This window comes from Musa acuminata, chromosome BXJ2-2 (assembly GCF_036884655.1).
Source record: "Musa acuminata AAA Group cultivar baxijiao chromosome BXJ2-2, Cavendish_Baxijiao_AAA, whole genome shotgun sequence".
Lineage (NCBI taxonomy): Eukaryota > Viridiplantae > Streptophyta > Magnoliopsida > Zingiberales > Musaceae > Musa > Musa acuminata.
Window position 1 is genome coordinate 25057582 of NC_088339.1, and position 19431 is coordinate 25077012.

The 19431-nt window shown below is 37.4% G+C and overlaps 2 protein-coding genes across 2 annotated transcripts; one reads left to right on the forward strand and one right to left on the reverse strand.

The window, feature by feature from the left end:
• The first annotated feature begins 227 nt into the window (after positions 1–227).
• LOC103976090 (CDPK-related kinase 5) lies at positions 228–8763 on the forward strand. Its single transcript, XM_009391276.3, has 11 exons — positions 228–1449; positions 3076–3206; positions 4332–4373; positions 4504–4612; positions 5658–5736; positions 5850–6146; positions 6225–6337; positions 6830–6937; positions 7039–7101; positions 7198–7365; positions 7939–8763. The coding sequence occupies exons 1-11, from the start codon at positions 886–888 to the stop codon at positions 8086–8088; spliced, it is 1824 nt and encodes a 607-aa protein (XP_009389551.2). The 5' UTR covers positions 228–885; the 3' UTR covers positions 8089–8763.
• A 258-nt stretch (positions 8764–9021) lies between these two features.
• LOC135605543 (uroporphyrinogen-III synthase, chloroplastic-like) lies at positions 9022–19402 on the reverse strand. The gene is made up of 10 exons (XM_065095766.1): positions 19098–19402; positions 17815–17902; positions 16638–16704; positions 14586–14704; positions 13215–13304; positions 12523–12578; positions 10927–11012; positions 10431–10565; positions 9494–9546; positions 9022–9403 (listed from the first exon to the last, which is right to left on the reverse strand). The coding sequence occupies exons 1-10, from the start codon at positions 19293–19295 to the stop codon at positions 9357–9359; spliced, it is 939 nt and encodes a 312-aa protein (XP_064951838.1). The 5' UTR covers positions 19296–19402; the 3' UTR covers positions 9022–9356.
• Between the last annotated feature and the right edge of the window lie 29 nt (positions 19403–19431).

Sequence of the window (19431 nt, forward strand, 5' to 3'; positions counted from 1 at the left end):
CCGGAAACAAGCCGCGGGAAGCGTTACTTGGGTACTCGTTTCCCGCATTCAAATAATCTTGCCGCTTACCCGCACGGTGATTAGCCGCTGGAAGGGTCCCACTCCAGTGTAACACCGGACCACCGTTGGGTAGAAAGTAAGTCCTGTAGACGGTATGTCATGCTCCTTCATGGCCATCACGCACTGCGCAACGAAATACATGAGGAAGGAGAAGTAGCAGAGCAGCAGATCCGATTCCAAGCCACCCAAAGCTCTTCCCATCATCAATCCACGACCTCTGCATCGTCCTAAACCATCAGGATTTGAGAAAGATCGATCCAATGCAGCCGATATTTACCATTACGAAGGCCAACAAAGATCAAAGGACGCACTTTTGACCTTGGTGGCGGAGGCTGCAAAGGAACAAGACTCATCCAGTACCAAACTTCAGATCTGGTGATGCTTCAATGCTGCTTTGGAGAACGCATGAATCTGACATGGTCTATATCATGCTCCTGGTAAGTCTTACATCAGGGGCCAGTGCCCTATTAATCACGTTGTAGTGTGGGCATGTCGCTTTAACCAGAAGAAAACAGGGAGAGGCAGTGATGGTGATGACAGAGAGATGTGTGTGCGTGTGCAAGGAAGCAACTTGGTCCCGGAATCACTAGTTAACAATGGCGCTGTTTGGAGCTCGGAACCTTTCTTTACGCTAAACAACCGTTGTTATAGCTATCTTAAATAGTAACCCAATCCCACCTTCACTACCGAGGGGTTCTGTTCGAGAAAGAGAAACGAAGAGGAGGGGAGCAAACCGAAGGTGAGAGATGCCAATGGTGATCTAGGGTCTGGGAATCGTTCCTCTTCTCTCCTTCGTGGATCTACGATCTCGTATTGAAGAAAAAGATGGGCCTTTGCCACGGGAAGCCTGCGTCCGCGGAGTCTTGCGACCCTTTCTCGTCTCCGTCGCACGAGAAGAAGAAAGAGGAGGCGACGAAGAAGGAAACTGAGGCGGAGGCCGGGGCGACGGTGACGGAGGAGAAGGCACCCAGGCCATGGGCTTCCCCTTTCTTCCCTTTTTATAGCCCCAGCCCTGCCCATAGTCTGTTCGCCAAGAGATCCCCCTCCGCTGCCTCCCAAGGCGGTGGGTCGGCCACCTCCACTCCGGGGAGGTTCTTCAAGCGGCCGTTCCCGCCGCCGTCGCCAGCGAAGCACATCCGGGCGGTCCTCGCACGGCGGCTGGGGTCGGTGAAGCCGAACGAGGCGGCCATCCCGGCGGACGATAGGGAGGAGAGGCGTGCTGCGGCTGGGCTGGATAAGAACTTCGGGTTCTCTAAGGGGTTCGCCAGCAAGTACGAGATTGGGGAGGAGGTCGGGCGGGGACATTTCGGGTACACGTGCACGGCGAAGGTCAAGAAGGGCGAGAGCAAGGGGCAGCAGGTGGCGGTCAAGGTCATCCCGAAGGCTAAGGTACAGTAAAAATCTCTCGTCTGTGCAAGATCTCCTCTTTTGCCCTTGCTTCCAAGTTGCCAACTTTGCTGCATTAATCATTTTGTTGTTGGTTGTTTAGACAAATAGATCTTATGGTCAATTTTGGACATTCTACTAGTCCCAGAAATGCATAATTAGGTGAGATTCATCTGCAGAGGTTCTGTTAATGTTGCTGTGTTTTATTGCATCATGCTGGTTCAGTGCTTTTCTTCGTGAAGTTATGTCTCTTGCAAATCTGCTGCTGGTTTCTTAAGCCAAACATGCTAGTAGATGCCATCATAGATCGTTTTGCTGAACGATTGATATGGAATGTGCCCGGTTTTCTTGTTTGTTTGAAAAGATTGCTACTTTTTGAAAAAGATGGGATAAACTCATTGGAACTAGAGAAACAGAATTATCTTGGTGGTTTGTTGTGATTGATGATTGTTTTGGTAATAGAGAATCAGATAATCAACTTCTTAATGTTTGTCATAATGTCTCAGCTTTGCTGCATTGTCGTGTGAATTCTTTTATGGGTTGGAATCAAGAAAGTTATTGGATTTTTCTTGTGTTTTACTAGATCAGAATGTTCAATTTTTAGCCCGACGTCAGACCAGTGTTTATGATTTAAAGGTTGCAATTGCAACAAGGCTTTAGGGATGACATGCTTTTTATGGTTCTTAGAAAACTCAAACTGCTTGAGCTCCTGGTGAAGAGGAACATGAAGCTTTGATAAGAAAGTACATTTGTCTGCTTCCTTGTATAGTACATTTGTCTCTAGACAGGTTGGATTGTCAAAAAATCCATTTTACCAAGTTGACCCAATGACTGCAGCCAATCTCCTATATCTTTTCATGCCACACTAGATGACATATTTCCAGGAAGATTTTGTATGATGCTGAAGTTGCTGAAGCTATTTCATGCATCACTTAGTTCACTATAAGCATTTAACTGGATATAGTGCCTGATCTGTGTGACTTTATAGGCTTTTCATGCTTACTGCATTGACTTATGTGCACTTGCAGTTTCATGTTTGCTTGACTGATACTGTTTGGTCAACAATCAACACTAATTTTGTGGTCAGGATTTTAGTTCCTAGAAAATACTTATTCTCTATGCGCATCTTAAGTTCAGCAATAATTTAGGTTGCATTTTTCCATGACCAATCAATAGCCTAGCCTTCATCATAAGTTCACCTCGGTGAGACTATATGAATAATTTAGGTTGCATTTTCAATAGCTGCCTTGGCATTGTTGTTAAATTATAATATATACAACTCTAATGTGGTAAACATAAATTCTATTGTGGATAAATGTATATGTCACCACTATTCATCATAGTTGAAGTAAAATAATATTTGTAGTTATGCACAAAAACGAGGCCTTGTTTGTTCAAGTTACCACATATGACACTATTTTTGATTGGTTGTTTGGTCTTTTATGACTATTATTGTGGGTCCCTTCTGATTCACTGTTAAAATTAAATTAGGAGATGCGGCCTACTAGCCTGTTTCTAGACAAATGAAATTTAAGTATTGGTTGCAGGAAAAATTTATCATGTACGTAACAGATCCTTTCATATGGTGTGCTTTTTTTTTATCTTGCCTTCACTTTTAAACTTATGCAGATGACTACTGCCATTGCTACTGAGGATGCCAGAAGAGAGGTAAAGATTTTGAGAGCTTTGACAGGACATAACAACCTAGTTCACTTTTATGATGCCTATGAAGATAATGACAACGTCTACATAATAATGGAGTAAGTCTCTAACACATTGATGTTGCAAATTATGGTTATTTGTCAAGTGATATCTACTTCCTGCTTCTATATAGTTATACGCGGCTTAATATTAGTTATTACTGTGAACATAGACACTAATGACAAACTAGTTTTAAGCCTTTTTTATTTGAAAAATCATGTTTCTTGAGTCCTGCTTGGTTAGAAGTTTATTTTCTTCTTAGAAAACTAGATTTATTTTTTCAAGTTTTTCTACTTTGTAGAGTAATCAACTTTAAATGGACAAACTTAATGAATTGGAAATGGCTACTGGATTGGAATCCTATGTGATGTAATTGAAGTAGTTCACCCAATGAAGTGACATCCCTTAAATTGACTTGTTTCCACCCGGTTAATCCTATTCTGAATTTTTACCAGATAATTAGGAAATTGTTTCTGCCCTTCTTTTCAATGGGTTCTCACTCTTCTTGCACTATAATTTATTGCTAAAATTTAGTGTTGAAATTGAAGACCGTTGAACCAAAAAATTGTCTTTACCTTCTTGTTGCCACCAGTTTCTCATCAAATATTCTCATTATTCATGACATGAGCTATCTTGGGTATTGGTTAACTTTGGTTTTATGAAAATGTAATATTTAGTGCAAGATTCTCAATTTTAGTCTGTACCAATGTACCAAGTGGTACATATCGAGGCGTACCGATGATATATCGGGGCATATTGATAGTACACCCAAAAAGAATTGCAAAACCTCCAAAAATACCTGGAGGTAACAGTCCAAAAATATTGAGGTATACCAATCGATATGCCTCGGTAGCAATCGAAATTTGGGGTGTACCGACCAGTACATCTCGGTAACGATCAAAATTGGGAGCGTACCGATCGGTACATCTCAGTAACGGTCGGATTTTGGTCGGTTACCGCCCGATACAAATCCCGTATCGCCCGATATGGGTCAAAACACTAGTACCGCTCGGTCTAGGACGGTCCGCATACTGATATCCTCTTGGACCAGTACGTACCACCCGTACCGAGCAGTATACATCGAAATTAAGAAACCTGATTTAGTGTCATCATAACATGTATTCATAATTATTATGTATTACTATATATTAAAGATCTTGGCTTCTTATCTATCTCTTTTTCAGGTTATGTGAAGGAGGAGAATTGTTGGATAGAATTCTTTCCAGGTACTTTATGAGCCAGTTGTGCAATTTAAATTGTTCATATATTCACATTTTTGTAATCTGTTTCTGTAGATATTAATTTTCTCTTTGCCATAAATCATATGACTTATGCATATTCTTGTTCCTTGGATAGGGGAGGCACATACTCGGAGAATGATGCAAAGGCTGTCATGTTACAGATATTGAATGTAGTTGCATTTTGCCATCTCCAAGGAGTGGTTCATCGTGATCTGAAACCAGAGGTAACACAGATTTTCTTAGGGAAAATTCTGGTTGTATATGGTAGAGATTTGGGGTAATGAATTAAGAGAATGTAAGCTAGAAGGTCAACAAGCACTTTTGCATACCATTTTTCCATATAAATATGTACTAGTTATCATCATTTTTGTTTATATAATTTTCTGGCTTCTATATCTGCAGTTCTTTACAATATTTTAGTTCCCCAACAATTGAAGTATCAGCGGTCATGATACTACTTATCTTTTCATAGATGTCCATAATAGCCCTTAAGAATGATCCCATCATTTTGTATGAGATCTTTCCATTATGCATATGTTGGTGTATTACTGTACATTCTGTTGATCATGAGTGTTCTTTCAAGATAATGTTTCGACTATAGTGTTTCCAAGTTCTTCTTGTCATTGATTTCTGCACTTATTAGTCCATTTAGGAAGGTTGCATATTACCAGTCGGACTGTAATTTACCATCCAATGGCCTGTACCAGCGTATATTGAAGTGATCCTTCTTGTCATCAATATCTGCACTTACTAGTCCATTTAGGAAGGTCTCAAGTGCCTATTGGGACCAGTATGTACCAACCACCGGTCAAAAATTTCAAGTAGATCTTTGATGAGAACACTGAAAATGGTCATCCACATGATTGGCATTTTAGTAAGTTAATATTGCAGGATGCATATTGCTTCATTAAGAAAAAGATAGAAAAAACCACCTAGGGTCTAAAATTTATTGGTCAGGTCAAGTCTCATTATACTATATTATTCATATCTGCACATTCTATAATGAGTTTATATTCTTTGATAAAGTTTTCTAGAAATTATTGTGAGGATAATTTGCTTACTTATTGGAAGCCTTTGTTAAGTTTACTTATTTATATCTTCGTTACTGCAATAGTGGTTCTTACTGTCCATGAGAGTTTGCAACTTTATACGACTTTCCTTCTTCCACTATTGTTTGTTATTGCATTTAGCCCTTTAAATGGTTGTTTTATTTTTGTTTATTTTTATATGTAATATTTTTTTTAAAAAATGTTTTTCCCTTTTTGTCAGAACTTTCTTTTTACTTCAAAGGATGAGAATTCCCAGCTGAAGGCTATAGATTTTGGCTTATCAGATTTTGTAAAGCCAGGTTAGTTATTAATGTTTGCCAGCCAGAAGTTCTCCTTGTTAGTTATATTTCAACTGTTCATCTGATATGTCAATCTAGATTGCACTTGAACAAGGGGCATTTGTGCTTTGTAGATGAAAGGTTGAATGACATTGTAGGAAGTGCATATTATGTTGCACCTGAAGTTCTACATCGATCTTACAGCACAGAAGCTGATGTGTGGAGTATTGGTGTAATTGCATATATTCTTCTCTGTGGAAGTCGCCCCTTTTGGGCTCGAACTGAGTCTGGCATCTTTAAGGCAGTCTTGAAAGCTGATCCAAGTTTTACAGAGCCACCTTGGCCTTCTATGTCTCCTGAGGCAAAAGATTTTGTCAAGCGCTTGTTGAGTAAAGATCCACGTAGAAGAATGACCGCTGCACAAGCTTTGTGTGAGTCTCTTTATGAGTTCTTAAGTTATGATATCGTTGTCTTGTTTTTCTGAATAATTAATTTCTTCCTGATTGCAGGCCATCCTTGGATTAGAAATTACAATGATATCAAAGTTCCTCTAGATATCCTTGTATTTCGATTAATTAAATCTTACCTCCGCTCATCATCTCTGCGGAAGGCTGCTTTAAGGGTGCGTACCAGTTGATACTGCCATAGGGCATATAACATTCAGTTAGATCATTCAACTTGCATGCGATTCGAAATGCATGACTTGCATGTTTGATGTAATTCCAATCCTGTTGCTGCATTTGGTAAAAGATTTGGAGCACTTTGAGTTGGCTGACATTGAGTTCCAATGCCACTTATGTATTATGGTGTATTAATAGTCAGTCAGTATATTTCACTGTCAAATTTAATTTATTGTGCATTCCAGTCTTCTAGGTTTCTGGTAAGCAGGTATTTTGCTCCAATTTACCAGTTTGATGATTATTGGTATTTTTGATGACCAGGACTGCAGATTTGCAACAAACCCTCTCTTGAAGCTAAATAGTCTAGAAGTATATTTATCTTCAAGCCAGACCCATAAACTAAAGTTCTCAGTAAAAAGCTTAGAATTTCCAAATGATTATGTATCCAAATGATTTGCGATAAATAAGCGAAATTTTTTTTATGAATGAAACAGGCTTTGTCAAAGACATTGACAGTGGATGAACTGTTTTACCTGAAGAGACAGTTTGCTCTATTGGAACCTACGAAACATGGGTGCATAAATCTTGAAAATATCAAGATGGTTAGTTTTTAATGCTCCTCATATCTTTAGAGAAGGAATAGTATCTCAAGTTGGAATCGCTAGTTGTTGCTTTTTAATACTGAATTTCAATCCTTGATCAGGCCTTGATGAAAAATGTGACTGATCAAATGAAGGAATTGCATGTCCAGGATATTCTTGTCTCGGTATGTGCAGACTTTTAGCTGCAAACCTTTTCCCTTATCATGTCATCAAACCTATAGTTTGTATATCACATTGAACACTATCTCTCAATTTGCCAGCTCGGTGCTCTACAATACAGAAGAATGGATTTCGATGAGTTCTGTGCAGCAACATTAAGTGTGCATCAGCTTGAAGGTCTAGATAGATGGGAGCAACATGCCCGATGTGCTTATGAGCTTTTCGAGAAAGATGGCAATCGAGCTATTGTAATCGAGGAACTGGCTTCGGTATGCACATTTTTTATACTCCTTTTGCATGTTATATCACTGCTGGATACCTAAGACGTATATAAGCTTTGATATAACTGTCATAGCTTGAGGTGTTAGGCTTGCAGAATTGCTTCCCATCATCTGCTATCAGTTTGCCTATATTGGCACAAGATCAGCACAGCATGTTGCTAACCCACATAGGGGTATTGCCTAGAAAAATATTCCTTGGCTCCAAGTATAAATATTTCTCCATAAGCGTAAGCATATGTAGAAGGGCCCTGAATAGCTGTATGATTGCACATATTAACTATATGAATCACTTCTTCATGCTATTTCAGAAATAACATAGTGTTGTGTGCATGGATAGTTGGTAAAAAATTCTTATATTAGTCTGATATATTCGAGGATAAGAATCAACAGATTAACATACCTTGCATGAATACATTGCCTTGACGCTTAATTCTGCTATTAGTTATAGCTTCTTTAGTGATATTTTCTTTTCTCCGATGTTAATCCTTCTTCTTTGCAGTTACCATGTAATCAGATTCTTTCTCGGCTTCTCTGAGCTTTTTTTATTTTTTGTAATTACAGGAACTCGGCCTCAGCCCTTCTGTACCTGTACACGTGGTTCTGCGTGACTGGATAAGACACACAGATGGGAAGCTGAGCTTCCTCGGATTCGTTAAGTTGTTGCATGGTGTGTCTAGTCGATCGGCCCAATCACTTGCAAAGGCACGATAGATGTTGCTTACGCCTCTTTGATCAGTTCACGAGCCATCAGTTTGGCTTGGATGGATGATTAGCTATAGATGTCCGGTGCCAAGTTGTTTTGGTAGAAGTGCTTTCAGGACACTGCAGTAGCAGATGAACTCAAAAAGTGATTGGGGATAAGGTCCTCTCGGCAAAAGTCTGGAACCTACTCGATGTCTTCCAATCCCATAGTCATGGAGGAATCAGATCAATCCAATCCTGTGGTCTGTAATCTCATTCCAATGTAAAAAGGTCATGAGCATTGTTGCTGTTGTAGCACTGGTTAAACTTGGCGAGCTCATAGTACTTTTTAAGTTGCGGTAGGTCAGATCTTCACCAGTAAAATTGTGCCGTGAATTCAAATTAGGCTACTGAGTGGGGAAAAAAGGTCAAACTGCTGTTTTCTAATGCCAGCGTCGAGGTCTCGAGTTAAGGTGAAGAAAATGGTTTCTTTGTGTGTAGCCACTGCTTCAGTTTTAACTACTACGCACGCACTTTGCATTACATCTTTGTATTATACTTGAGAAGAACCATCATGAACAATCTCTCTTGGTAGAAAAATGAGTGTTGTTTGTCATTTCTCCTCGTTCTGCAGTCGGTCTGTTGGTCGCTCGCCTGTGAGTACTGTACTTACTATTGGAATCTATTGTAAGCTGTTGTTAATTAGATCTCTCAGAACAAAAGTAAATTCATGAATGTCTGCTTCCGGGGTCCACTTGGTGACCTTTTCTTTGAAGTTCCCAAGGATTTATATGCAAAGAGGATTGAGGATGCTTGTGCCGTTTAGGAAAGATTCTATCGACGAGTTAAGCAGGAAATGAAGATAAGCCTTATATTAAACCCTGTGATAATGATGAATGTTACCTCTTTTCTCTCACTTGTGGCATTCTACCATTTGCTTTGTAATGTACACTCTGGAGAGAATGATGAACTTGCTGAGCTCCACAATGTATTTACAGGCTAAAGACAATAATTAAGTTATGTAAAGTTCTTCAGTGCATTCCTGTTCCTTGTTTCAGGTCAGTGTAGTACATATATATACACAAAAAAATGCACAGAAGATGGGTGTCTAGCTGTCCATTCTTTTTTACAGTTCTTGTTCATCCCGAAGAATGTGTTTCATTCAGTTTGCAAACACAACTCAAATTTAGCAGAGAATAGCTTCATTTGCAGATTTCACAGGATGCCAAGCCGCAAATGGCTACAGCAAAACTTGCTTGAACAAAAAGAAACTGTGCTGCCTCTTACAATTTCTGGTATCAGATTTTTCCATGTAACTCTTGCTTCCTTCTCAGCAAATTAGTGCCTAAGGAGGCAAAAAACACAATGTACTTCATAGCTGAAAAGTTTACAGAAAGAAAATGAAGGAGAAAAAAATATGGTACAACAAAAGAACCTTTTGGCGTTGATGGGTGAACTCTTAAAGCTTCTAGAATGCTGTCAACCCACCTGTTAAGACCAAAGTTAACTTGCAGTTTAAAAGAAATTACCAGTTAAGGAGTTAACTAGTTCTCGATGCTAATTAAGAGTAGTGTCGAAGAAAAATGGAACAAAGCTGACGAAGAATAAGACCATGAGTTACTCCAGAGTGCCATGTGACGATATCAGCCAGTTCAGTTACGGATTGTAGAAAGAACAAAATCAACCACATCAAATTCAGACGATAACCCAGACAGTAAAGACGAATTTGTTTCCCTCAGATCCAGGACTTGTCCAAGACGACTCGATCACAAAAGGCTAATCATCGAGACAAGAATGTCACACACCTCCCACTTCCACTTCTCACTCAGCACCAAAAATTGTATTGCAACTTCCATTCCTCTACTTAAAAGTATTTGCAATATCATTCACGCAAGGCATGTGCATGATCTACATACACAAATACAAAGTTCAGAGAGATCTCAACTTCCTAATTTCCATAAGCCTCAAATTTCTAGAAACAGTTGTCACCTTTTGTTCAATACAGAAAAAGGTCAATGAGATTATGCAATGCTGCATCACACCTATAGCATCATGGGATGACATCTTCCTACATGGTCCTTACCATAAAAAACAAAGGTATGTAGGACTATTTCAACCTTGAGAAAAGGGAATAAGTGCACTACCTCTATAGCCTTTGTTTTCTCATTTTGCAAAATAAGGCACTATTTATCTCTTTCAAATCAGAATAACCTTTATATTTATAGGTCAGGACATATTATGATAAGCATGGAAAAGCTGAAACTCAATCATTCTGGCTGCTAGCAGCCTTTGCTGCAACCTGGATGTATTCTCATTTATTTTCAATACTGGGTGTCAGAAACAGATACAATTGAGGAGAGGGCAAAACATACCCTTCAAGACCAGGGTTTTTCGGGTAGTATACATTCTTCAAGCCCAATCTTTTGGCAGCTAAACCAGTTGTTTCGCCGATGCAAGCAACTGAGTTGTCCCAATTCTCTGGTTCCCGGATAAGCTTAACCCAAGCACTGTTTACACAAGTTCAGCACAACTCTTAAGAATGAAACAACAGTCACTCCAGAAAGAAATAAATTATGGAGCTCATAAGTAACAAAAATATTTTAAAACAGTAATATTCAGAATATCTGTTCTATCTTCAGATAAACCAGGAATCCTCAAGAACTAGAAGAGCCAGTTCATTTAACTGTCATGTACAACAAACCAAAGCACATGGCTGTAATAAAACCAACACCATGATGGAGTTCAATAAAAAAGAAAGAAAACTGTTGCTAGCTTGCTGATTTGCCTCGAAAAACAAACAGGAAGGGAAAATATGGAAGACATCGTAACTCAAACATCAAATGTCATGAACAAACATCTGAATTTTACCGGACTGCAGAAGGGGAAGCCACTGCAACAACTGGAGTAGAAAGAGCAAATTCCAAAATAGTTTCATCCACATCTTTAGCAGCTACCTAATGAGTATTCATGGGAAACAAAAAAGTCTACTATCAATCCTTTTGAATGGGAACTAATGCAATAAAAACGTATAAAACAAAATAGTAGATCCAACCAGATTATAGCAGCATGATAGTCTGAATCTATAAGCAGAATTACTTTGATTTATGGATTCACCTAACTAGTTTTACAATCCATGAACTCAGAATAACCAGTAAAGAACCATGATAAACCACTGAAAATTGACATATTAGAACATTAGTCACATGACAGCAAAATGCACATCTTCTGAAGAAAGCATTGAGAACCACAGTTCAACTTAGATAAATGCACAAAGATGACAAGGCAAAGTATCCAAGGAAAGCTCATTACCTAGTTATGCTAGCTTGGAGGCTGCTTTCTTGCTCCAGCCAAAGTATATTAATTATTAGATTACAAGAATATGACCATTTGTCGCACATGCTATCTCACCTCATGCCCCAAAATTTGGCTAGCTACTATAATTAGAGTCTTATCTGGCAGGTTCTGTCAGGTTATAAAAACTGATCTATAACAACTGGTACAGTTACCTTTTAACCTCATTTTTATACACCAAGGTACAGCATGAAACCAAAAGGTGCACCTTCGACACATTTGGGTGATGTAAATAGCATATGACCTTTCTTTTCCTTATTTTTAGACAAAAAACTATTCAAGTAGTATTAAATGGACCCCTTTGTTGGAATACTATGCTCATAGTGACCATTTTGTATGTTTCAATTAGAGGAAGCAGAGTACAAGAGCAGCAACAATCGTTCAGCTTAATTATCTGGAGACCTTTGCATTGATCTTTCTCCGCCTATTCTTTTAATAGTAAGATCTATATATAGTCCAGAAGCATCATGTGTCTTTTCACCTTCAGTCTTTCTCTAACTCTTATAAGACTAATCTAATTCGAGACAACCCCCATCTAATCTAAGTATCTGGGCTAATTATTTTTGCACTATATTAGATAGTAGCTAGTACAGTTCCCCTAACTTGAATCTATCAATAAATAGATATGATTGTGTTAGAATATAAAACAAGTTGGACAAAGAGAAGTATAAAAGTTTTTAAGTAAAACTGAAAATTTTCATGCATGTAAGAAAAATGATTGTGATCTAGTAAATGGAACATGAAGTTCATTATTAATCACCAAATGGATCCATGAACTTCATTATTAAACACCAAATGGATCCATAAATCATGAATGGTACTATAATTGACATAATTTTCTCATCTTCGATAGTGGAAGTTCTTGCAATATGATAGATCAAACTGTCAGCAAAGAATGTAAACATATGAATAAATAACTTACAGAAGATTGGTAAATTATTGTTACACCACAACTTTCTAATAATAAGTACATAGGAAGGAAATCTGATGCACCAGGTTTTAAGACTCCAGGTATCACTTACGCATAAAATGTAACTCTTGTCCAGATAATATTACAGTGAAAATGGGGCAAATCCATAGGAACAAAATTTTAGTCCAAAATTTGAATCTTACAGTGTTATAAGTATTCATCCTTATGATGTCAAATCCCCGTGCAGACAAGCCTTCCTCTGAAGAGATGATGAAAATACATTAAAGCAAGCAGTAACAAAACTGTCTATAGCCTCGACTAGCCTCAACAACAAGTTGATACCAAATTAACTAGATCCTGTAAGGAGTTAATTCTGTTAACAATTTACATTGGAGAAGCAATATACATATACATACATATGCATATACATACACACACACACACACACACACACACACACACACACACACACACACACACACATATATATATATATACACACACACACACTCCAGATGTATATTATAATATTTCATCTCATCAGCAACTAAGTACTCATTATTTCCAACTTGAAAGAAATGTTAACTTTTCTGACCAATTATTCTGCACAATGAATAATACCTTCAAAAACTAAAATTTTGATACAATTTTTTTAAAAAAATTCTTCCACATGCAAACAGTCCAAAGAAAAAGAGTGTTGTGCTGCCTTAATAGAAAATTTGTGTTGTGTAGCTGAGAGCACAGGGGCTACTGAGACCAGTTGAATGAGTAAACATCCCACCATTTGACCCCACCTGCTATGCCCATGGCCTGTGTGAGGCGATATGATCTTTCCCAGTATAATGTTGTTTAGTTTTCCACAATAAAAATATAACAGCTAGAAAGTTCGACCAACCAATTTCACTGCCAGCCTTTACAGATGCAGGATACAAGACTTTGTTCTGACCATACTTTGGGAGCTCAGAAGCCAATACTTTTCCAGTTGCTGCAGAAAAGAAAAGCAGTCATTGTTAAAGGCTGTGTTTTGGACTGAATTAATCATGACAATTAAGTAAAATGATGCTACAGAATAGGAGAAATTCATATGCCAAAACTATACTTAGTACTAATCCTCTGTTACATAGTATTTTTAGAACCTCTGGATTTTCATTCTACTAGTCCCTTTACATCTCTGAGAAGAACCAGAGTATTCAACACTTGAACATAATGGTAACTTCTGGAACACCAAAGATCAGCTATTGAAGCCACACATCAATTTCCCCCTGTTGACCAAAATCTCTTCCACAAAACTCATGCACATTTTAGTTAGTTATATTTAAGTGTTTGATCTCTGCCATGCCCTTTGTGTGGATATGAGTCACTTATATCACCTACATTGTACTTTAATAACCATGATTGGTCATACTGTCATGCATAATGACTAGCACTCACATAGCATATCCACATTCGATTAGGATTAAAGTATCATGGTACAAGCCCATGCTAATCATGTCTTATGCCATGTGGCCATAGGGTGACCATGTTATAGTGTTTAGTGCAATCACCCCTTCTGGCACATAGCAAGCCAATGGCACAGGTTTCGAAGTAGCAATGTTCTAGCAACAAATCAAATACTTAGATTTTTTGCTATATCATATGTTCCATAAAAAGTAAAAAAAGTAAACTTTTAGGTGCCATTCATTTGGGAGGGATGACAGCCCTAAAACTAACATATTTTAGATTATTCATAAAAATGAATGAAAATTATTTTGACACCACATGTGGCATGATTGGACTAAGTTGTCTTACTTGCAAAAGTCCTACTGCAACTTGATATTCATATGGCTTGTCTCCATGAAACTTCTATCGATTTATCCATAAACTATCCTCATAACAAGAGGTCCTTGGACTCATTGATCAGCTTTCTCAATTGCATATGGGGCATTATAATTTAAATGATAGGAAGTATCTCTTTTCAATTTACTTTACAATTGCATATAATAAACCCACCAAGATCCCACTCATGGGGTTATGTGCACTTTGCAACTCTGACAAAGAATTGTGTCACCAATGATAGAAAAATACAATTTATTCTTTTATAAACTTCAAAAACTTATTCTCAATGTTATTTAATGTTTTTCCCTCATCTCATGGAGTAATTACTTATTAACTCAGATGTGAATTTATTCCAATATGCACCAATATATAGCAGTGTGACTTGATAATACAAAGAAACTATTATATAAGTCTAGGTAGTATTTGACCATTAAGAGGCAACATTGAGTACCCTTTGAAGGAGAGAAAGCAATCTCAAGAGATTGCTCAGTTGATTCCAATGTATCTTGGAAAATGCTTGCTGTGCCAGCTCCAACAACTCCAATTCGCACTTTGGGAGTTCCAGCAACCCTGATTTTGGTCAATAATTTTGGTAGTGAGCAGTCCAACCACATTGAAGCCAACTTACAGTTTATAACTAAATGTTAAACAAACATAAAAAAACAAACCTTAGTTATAACTAAATTATCAATAGATGATATCTTATTTATCATCATAACCAGCATAAATATAAGATAACCAGAAATGTAGATAAATATAAAGATTATTTATGCAAATTGATAATCTGAAAAATTACAGAAAGTGATCATCCTGAGGGTTTAGAGTCAGGAGACATTGAAAATTGGACCATATCACAAGTACGTTGCACGTGTAGATGACCAAATGGTGAAAGAAAGAACGAATGTTTTTGAAGTTAGGAATTCTCAAGCACAGAAAATGAGACAATATGACAGATATACAATTGTTTAAAAAAGCATGGGATGAAATTTCAAACAAGAAGCATGAGAGAGAAGAAAAGGAAGAAAAGCATGAGGTTCAGAACTGCTAGAAGAACTGTCAAAGGTATGCTACCCTGTTACTCCAACCCCTTCAAACTCAGCACCAAGATCAAATACACATGACAGTACGACAACAAATGTAACAGAATCTAAGGACTATATTCCTGTAGTAGCTCAGCATAATGCTTATATTTCTCCAAACGTGACAGCTACTTCTGATTGCTTCAAGCATGGTTTCAGATACAACCCGGTTTACTGCTCCAATCAGGAACTAATAACAGTAAGCTAAGTTCTGTCTGTCACCATAATCAGTGTTTTAATTATTTTTCAGTGATACCAATCAGGTACTAGCCGGTTTCAAATAAAGATATGTAGACCAATACCAATCAATTGTTAAGCATATGAATTTAGTAACTCTTAAATATGAATTTGAATAGTCATTACATTGCAAGACACTATATGTCTCGACATGGGCTTGATGAGCTAATTGGCCTATCAACTTTATTGAACTCAAACCACTGGCCTAAATGCTTAAGTTAAAGTTAACAACAATACGCCCATCAAACCCTTATAAGCTAACCTTAATCTTGTCCACTTCCGATGTGGGACTAATCGGAGTGTTACACTATATAATTCGGTAAACATAGAAAAAATCTTAAAAGATTTATTGCGAGGGAACATGTTGGCTTGGTAGCACATTATGTACAAGTTTGACTTCAGACTAGTAAGGTATGGTGTAGTCAATAAAGGCCCTCACAATCCTTGGGGAGTCATATTAAAATGTATCTCCATACCAGGGATTTTGGACATAATAGATAAGAAGTTTGTAAAGAACCATCCAGAAAAATAAATAACCATCACAACAAAATTTTCTCCTAAATTTATCATGTCAAAACACACCAAATCTTAGCTTCACTCATTCAAAATCCCTTTAAAGCTACCTCATTTATTTATCATTTTATGGAAAAAATTCCTTTATAGAGGCTGACCTCTCAAAATCAGGCTTGATGAAATTGAGTGATATGTTCACACAGCAAAATAAATTAGTACAATATTAAGGGTTGTTTGGCAAAAAAAGAAAGAGTTAAAGTGAGAAAGAAAAACCACACAGAAGATGTTTGATATCCAACACATGCAATAATTTATAGACATATACAGCAATATACATTAATATCACATACATGAAATAAAAATTAAGTCGATGTGTCAGAATCTAACTTGGAAGAATTTAGTAAGTACAGGAAAGATGACCCCGACTTTTCAGCATCAATGCATTGTATCTTCTCTTAACTCCACAAAAAGATCTACAGTATTGTTTAATCTATGTTTCAAAATTCACTAGAAGAAAATTTCAATGAGAAAACCGTGCAACTTCAGAATATTCATGTTCGTGGAATGCACATACTTGCAATGAAAGTAGTCATAAGATACACAAATACTTGACCAGCATCACCAATTAATCATCATGACAAATAGGCCATGAATTGCTACTATTCAACCCTTACTTCCAAGCTTCAAGGAACACTGCTGCAGCTTCAGGAGAAGTTATGACAATCCAATCAAACTCAGAGTCTGAACAATAGAACAAAGACTAATCATTCATCTTGCGAGAATGGTGCAACTTAAGAAAGGTTTCGATCAGCAGGTATATGTTGAAATGATTTGTTAAAACATTTCTATCTCGTAAGAGGACATCAGACGATGAGTATAATGGTGACATTTGCATATATAAAACCAAACAACTCAATAGAAGCTATCAAATGGGAGTGGTAGTCATAAGATAAACTCATTCTCAGATGTGTATATTCAGAATGTAATCCCTCTGCTAAAACCATCATGTTCTCCCTGATAAGATACACTAAATGAAGTTCTAAAAAATATATCTTGAGCCAATATTTGCTTTCAGCTTTGCAGTCACTTTTACTTGTATTATAACAACTAAAGCCTACTTTCACTGTTCAGCAAGTCCTTTAAACCCTTCTAACAGCTATCAGCCTAGTCACCTGAGTTCTTATCCTTTCTGGAAAGTCTGATGTGAACATACAATAATGTTCATTAGCTCAAACATAAATCAAGTGCCTATATTTTTCTGAAAGCTAGTTCACATTACTAAAAGCTACACAACCTTCATTTTTACATCTGTAGTCTGTACCACCAACTTTGGTTCTCCAACTTTTTCCTCAAATGCCTTTCTTGTTTGCCCCAATTAAATCATTATTACTGCACCATAAGTGATGCAGCATTGATTCAATTTGAATTAGAATTAGACTAATCTTAGTTAAGTGGAATCCTAGGTTCAAGATTGTTTGGCCTGATTGAGATTGCTTTGAATTTTCTATTTGAAATATATCTTGCATCTTAACTGAAACTTCAGGGGCTAATTAGGTTTTGTAGAAGGTGATTGATTGGAGTCCTAAATGGAGTCAGATCAGGGAGCCATTCATTCCAACTGAATAAATCCTTTTAGAATGCCTTTAGTTTAAAAGGAAGGCTGCAGCTTCATGGCTTTGGGTTGAACATGTACACGTGTTTGTGAAACCAATTTTATCAGTATATAAGAGAAACTAATGATAAATAGATTAAGAATAGCTAAAGTATAAGGTCAATGCAATTAAACCAGGTTAAAGATTCAGCTGAGATAAATAAAAATATTGACATAAATTTGCAAGTTTACAAACTTACCACTTAAGATGGCTGAAAGTTTATCTGCATCAGGTCCCTCAGTATGCTTAACAAGAGGAACCTCCAAACAAAAGATGTTGTGTTTTTCCTACAACACAACAAGAAGATTGAAATTCATCATGCACCATATAGGCAGTTACGTAAAAAAATTTTAATGTGTCAATATATCAAAATTAAGTTGTTTAGCTATTATAGCAATGAGAGTGAGTGCACAGGTGACAACCTAGTAAAACCTCCAGAATGTTTCAAACTGCACCACTTTGTTTGCACTAAAAACTAGGTTTGTGTGGATTTTCATTTTGCAACTATCAGTAGCACTGAAAAGGAAAAAGGTTTGTTCTGTGACTTGTGGTTTGACCCTAGTAACCTGTATCTTAGTAAATTGGGTCAATTTATTAGGTTTTTGGTGAGTGAGATATCTAATATCTAAATATCTAGAAAAAAAAGCGGAAAAAGCTTCTGACACAATCTTGTATCAGCTCACATGAATGTATAGTTTGTTATCGAGATTTTGCTCTTGGTTATCTCCGAAACGTCAAAGCATCTCTTATTCAACATCTCCTCATTTTGTCCATCATTTGGTATCAAAGACTTGCTACGCTCTTGAATTAATTTCTTCTTGATATAGAAACTAGAAGAAGTTGGAATGACACGGTGGAGGAATGACAGGCCACAATAGAAATGAAAAGGATGAAGAATTTGCAAAATGTATAAAGACAACTTGAAGAGATGTCATGTGCCTTGACCGTCAAGAAACTTACAGCTCTAGAATTTTAAGATATGGTTATGCAAATGATGGATCCAAAATGCAAGCAGACAAGCTATGGAGTCAACCTGGGAGAATTTCTTCATGCAAATAACATCAAAATTGATTTGTTGGAGTTCCATGATCAGCTCAATCCGAAGAGTTTTTCTATTTGCTCAGTGCTGTTGAAAAATTCTTTTTTGACTACAAAGAGATAACCGAAGATTGAAAAATAAAATTATCATCACAAGACTTAGGAAGTCAAGATTATGCTTCAATCTGGTAGGACCAGATGTAAGAAATGTGCTATTTTTTAACAACTTAGGCGAAGTTAAAAAATAAGCTCCATGAAAATTTTCTACCATCTAATTATGCACAAACAACAAGATAACACCCACAGTTCTTTTCCTATGCTGCAACACCGAGTCTTACCAAGAAAAGATTCCAAATTTATCCATAAAGAAACAACTATCAAGAGTTACCGAAATTAGAAACACAAAACCAAAGATGGTCTCGCATAGCCAGGCAAAAGAGGTACCAGAGAACTGATGAGCTTCGCATTCTTGCCTCGCTCTCTGGTGACGACGACCTCAGGCTTCGAAGATGGAGAAGGCGAAGAGGAGGAAGAAGCGGAAGAGGCTAGAAGCCTGAAGGAGGACAGAAGAAGTCGTCTCTTTTGGGAAGGAACACGAGGAATGACTATGGCAGGCGGAGAGGGAAGGAAAACTGAGGCCATGACAAGAAAGGTGGAGAGATCTCGAGTGCGAACGCTGGTGATGAAATTGTGGTAGAAAACCTCTCTCTCTCTCTCTCTCTCTCTCTCTCTCTCTAACCCTTAATGCTAAACGTGAACCCCCCCATTGGCGTCGAGT